We start from the raw sequence: 5,000 nt of genomic DNA, 5'->3' as shown, positions 1-5,000 counted from the left end.
TTGAGGGTCTTGATGTCATGCATATATGCATGGGGGAAAATTAATTAAGGATGTTAGACATAAAAACATACGATTCACACACAAAACGTTGTTATATCTAAGGTTTTGCTGTCTGGTCTTATCAACATAGCCATTGACATTCTAAGTCTCATTAAAACATTTAACTGTAGTTGTAAAGTGCAACAGTCCTTACAAGGGAAAAGTGTTTAAGGCAAGTTAAACTGTAGCTTGTTACTTTTCCACAGTGTTAAGAGTTAAAAGACGGTTTAACTTAAAACCAGGTTTTGTGTAAAAGGACGAAGCAGTCATGATGATTTGAGAATCTATAAATCAGCATTTGTTACTTTAATAAGGATCTGACAATGAGTGGTTTTATGTGAAGTGTTCAACAAGATGCTGGACTGAAAAACTCAAGAAAAAAAAAAAAAAACTTCTGTAAACATAAAGGAAATCCAATCACTATCAATTTCAGGCAGTTCAACAGCTTGAAATTGGTAACGAGTATATGAATTTTAAAACTTTTAAAATGACTTTGAAGCATTAACCTTGTGATGGTCACAGTGGTGAAACACCAGCTCTGTGAGCAGAAACTGTCAAAGTTTGACAACATACCAGCTGCAATCCAGTAGGACGCCATCATTAACTTTGCTTTTTTCTTTTTGTAATTAATGGTGTGAATCTCACGCACAGGTCATATTTCACCCCAAAAATCTAAATATGCATAGAGAAAAGGATTTTTTATTTTATTTTTGGTACCATTAAGATTTTGTGCATTATTTACTTGATATTATTTACCCAAATTCTCATTAACGTAATGTAAAAAAAAAAAAAATTGCATTCTTATTACCCGCAATTCGAAATAAATAAAATCATCAATACCCTAATGTGACAAAATCTCATTGTCATTACCGCAATTCAAAACAAGTAAAACTGTTATTACTGTAATGGTGAAAAAATTTAATTCCGTAATATGGAGGAAAAGAAATTCTCTCATTACTGAGAAAAAAAAAAAAAAAAAAAAAGCAATAGTGTAAATAAAAATAAAAATAACTTCTCAATATCGCAATACAGAAAAAAAAAATCATATTTCTTTCCTTCTCTTTCTTTATATATATATATATATATATATATATATATATATATATATATAGTTTATATTTTTTATAATTACTATACTGCAAAAAAAGATGTTATTTGATTTAGAAAATATTTATACATTGCATTGTACAACCATTGCTGATTTAAAAAAATATATAATACATATTGGAATTTTTTTCTGCATTGTGGTAACGAGAAGTTATTTTTCTGCATTACACTAAGGACAACTATTTATTTTGCATTACGGTAATGAAAATGAGATTTGTTGGGGGAAATGTCGTAAAATTATCATTAAAAATGTCAATGCACAAAATCTAAAATGGGCTTTATTTTACTTAATGTAATATTTTATATTTCCTTTTAATTTTGGGGTCAAATATGACCCAGACATGTTCTTGATGGGCAGTTATGACCTGACTTTTTAGGCATTTTAAGAACTTGTGGTTATTTTGTGTGGGACCTCTGTTATAGTGAATAAAACTGGGACGGCCAAGGACATTTATGAGTTTATGTTAGTGTGTGTTTAAGTTTTTATTCTGTTATTTTGAGTACTAGCGTGTGCCAGTCTGTACCTGAGGACTGTCATGAGGAGAGTGGACATGGGATCTCACATGAAACATAAATTCCTCAACACACACGCACACAAATGTAGACACTTTAAAACAGAGACGCACACACACCAGTTACATCCAATGATGTCTGTGACCTGAAATCAAGCTCAATAAATACGAACAAAAAGATTTGAATAAATATCCTCCTTGTTCAGTCCTCCTCGGTTTCTCTCGTCTGCTGTGACGTCACTTCCCCTTCCTCCTCCGAGTCCCCGTAGGTGCATTCCTGCATGTGTGTGAACGTATGCGAGCGAGCTGCTACCTGGGCGGCCAGGGCCGAGCTGAAACTGAGCGCTTGCGAGCCGTGCAGTTCAGTCAATCTGTCGATCACAGAGAGGGTGGGCACTCGGGGTGTGAGCGGGTGTGTCCCATCATGCTCGTCGTCTACGAGTCCGTCTGATTGGAAGAGATGCGTTTCCTCTGCGGTTTCCTCAGTGGCGTCTTTAGCTGCCTCAGTTACGTCAGAATCACCACAGCAAAACTCAATCACAGAATCTTTCTCTCCTTCTTCCGCCCCACTCAGAATTTCAGTCTGCGGCTCGCTTTCATTCTCCTCTGCTTGTTGGGAGACGTGGTTAACTGTGGTAGTCATGGACTCCACTGAAATATGCGGCTCTAAAGAGTTTGTGTCTGTTTCTGATGTGTCCTTAGCAAACGGAGCCAGAGCAGCTAGAAGGACAAAAAAAAAATACATTGAAAAGGGATTTAGTGTTGGGAAAGACAAACAAAAAAGGTACAAGTCATTGACTGTGGTTAAGAGAAGCTAAGCTAACTACACTAAATATCTTGGCAATCTTACCTTTCATGTAGTGTGCGCTGTTTGTGAATGTTAAAGGTCAGCAAAGTTTCAAAGATCAAAGTGCAGGAAAAATGGAATTGTCTCCTAAAAGAATGAACCGATTTTGATCTGAAAAGAGTCGTCAGAAATTCCAGCCTAACTTCCTGCACGAACCTGCGTAGGTTTTTCAAATTTGCATAATGCCAGCAGCCTATGGTTTTCATTGGCTGCCAGCAAACAAAGTCTACTCTGACCCGCCCTCAAACACTGTATCTGTAGCTGAGACCTGGAAGAGTTTTGTTTTTGTGCCGTCAACGTGTCGAGAAGAAGCTATTTCTTTCCAGTGTTTCGTTATCGGACTCATGTTCGAATTCATATGGTAAAACCGCCACCATCATTGCTGTTCGTATCACTGTGTCTCAAGCGCTGAGGAAGAGCTGAAATTCAGTAATAGCATTTCATTTCTGACATGTGCTGTAAACGGTAGACCAATCACAACAGACTGGGCCATCTGACCAATCAGAGCAGAGTAAGCTCTCCGAAAGGAGGGGTTTAGAGAGTCTGAATCCTTTATCGTAGTCAGATTCTGTGAGAAAAGAAGTGATGCTGCAATGTATATTGAGAAAAATAGTATTTTTTGACGCGTGTAAACCTATTGTAGGAATTTAGGAAACATCCAAAATAACATTAGTTAAAATATAAAATAATACTAAAGTAACAGATTGAAATAAATATTTAAAGTATCTAAAGGTAGGGTAGGCAATTTTCAGAGAGGCTAGCAATAGCAAGCTAGCTTTGAAAGCATAAGATCCTGGCTGCTAAAAGTATCGGTTTTATTTGATAGCCATTCAAAAGTAACTGTGTAAAACAAATCATTTATTTTTCAAGCAAAATATTCGCATCTCAAATATTTAATTATATAATAGTCGACATTTTGCAAGTGACCAATTTTCCTTAAGTGTGAAAGGAAATTTAACGTCATATAACACAGTTATGAGTGAAGGTTTTTAGCATGAACTCGCTAAAACAGTTAAATTCACTTAAAATCAATCTGCCTTCATAAAGTTTTTTATGACAGAGAGGAATACTATAATATAGTTAAACATTCAATTCTGTTGTAGTATGACAGAACCAAGCGTGTGTGTGTGTGTGTGCGTGTAGTACCCTGATCACTGAACAGCAGAAGCTTGCGTTTGTCTCTCTCTCCATCTGACGTTCGGATTCCCAGGACGGATTTCAGCTCGAGTAAAACGCGCCTCGACTCCTCCCGTTCATGACGCTGGCGTTCCTGCTCCCACGGCGACAGCATGTCCACGGCCCCCCTCCACTCCGTCTCAGAGTCCGAGTCCGAGACATATGCTTCCAGTTCCTGGCCAAGAAAAGCAACTTTATGAATCCCAGCTATAACCTCAAAATTCATTGTTTATGAATATCGCTGCATATCCGCTAATAACAACACTGAAATCTTAGCAGTTTGTTTTGCTTCGTTCCACAAATTACATCTGTGAAATTCTGAGTATGAGTGGTGCTTGTTTGTCATGCCTGAAGTTTATGGCTTTTATGGGTCTATGAGAAATAAGATCTGTACACAACAAAGAAAAGGAAGACGTTTTAAAAAAAAAAATCTAGTTTAAAATGTATGTGCCAAATTCTGACTACAGATGTAGTCTTTGTATTCATGTTGGTTGGTAATAACTTCTTAATTATTATTTTCAATCAATATATTTCAAGGAAAAAGTGTTTTTAAGTACATGAATTCTTTAATAAATCAATCAAATATCATGAATTGATTCAGAGATGTTGTGATTCAGAAAAAATTATTATTAAAAATAATGACAAAGATACCAAAATAGCTTTTCTTTTTGAAGAATGTATTTCATTATTTGAGTTTTTTTTTTTTTTTCATTATATCAGGACAGCGGTATCAAAAAAATTATTTAAAACAAATTTTAAAGAACAAATCATAGAAGTGTATTCAAGTCATTGTATGTATGAATTAAATTTTTATTCTATAGATAAAATGAGCGTAAGACAAACAGACAAACACACAGACAGGACAGACACACACACACACACACACACACACACACACACACACACACACACACACACACACACACACACACACACAGACAGACACAGACAGACACACATAAACACACACAGACACACACACAGACACACACAGACAAGCACACACATACGCACAAACAGACAAACACACACAGACACACACAGACAAGCACACACATACAAGCACACACACACACACACACACACACAGACACGCAGAAACAGACAGACACACACATACGCACACAGACAAGCACACACACACACACACACACACACACAGACACGCAGAAACAGACAGACACACAGACACACACAGACAAGCACACACATACGCACACACAGACAAACACACAGACAAGCATACACATACGCACAAACACACACAGACACACACAGACAGACACGCACAGACAGACAGACACACACACACACACACA

The 5,000-nt window shown here is 36.8% G+C and overlaps 1 protein-coding gene across 2 annotated transcripts in view; it reads right to left on the bottom strand.

Moving 5' to 3' along the window:
* Positions 1 to 1,276: 1,276 nt before the first annotated feature.
* Positions 1,277 to 5,000, bottom strand: part of vezt (vezatin, adherens junctions transmembrane protein) — an 18,648-nt gene continuing 14,924 nt past the window's right edge. For both annotated transcript variants that reach the window (XM_084407509.1, XM_084407510.1), the window contains exons 11-12: positions 3,652 to 3,856; positions 1,277 to 2,378 (exon numbers count right to left, since the gene is read on the bottom strand). In XM_084407509.1, the coding sequence (XP_084263635.1) occupies positions 1,861 to 2,378; positions 3,652 to 3,856 (723 nt within the window). In that variant the 3' untranslated portion in view covers positions 1,277 to 1,860. The remainder of the gene's footprint in view (positions 2,379 to 3,651; positions 3,857 to 5,000) is intronic.

Source organism: Rutilus rutilus (genome assembly GCF_951802725.1).
Source record: "Rutilus rutilus genome assembly, chromosome: 4".
NCBI lineage: Eukaryota > Metazoa > Chordata > Actinopteri > Cypriniformes > Leuciscidae > Rutilus > Rutilus rutilus.
The sequence above is the reverse complement of the archived record's forward strand: the minus strand, read 5'-3'. Positions and strand labels throughout refer to the sequence as shown.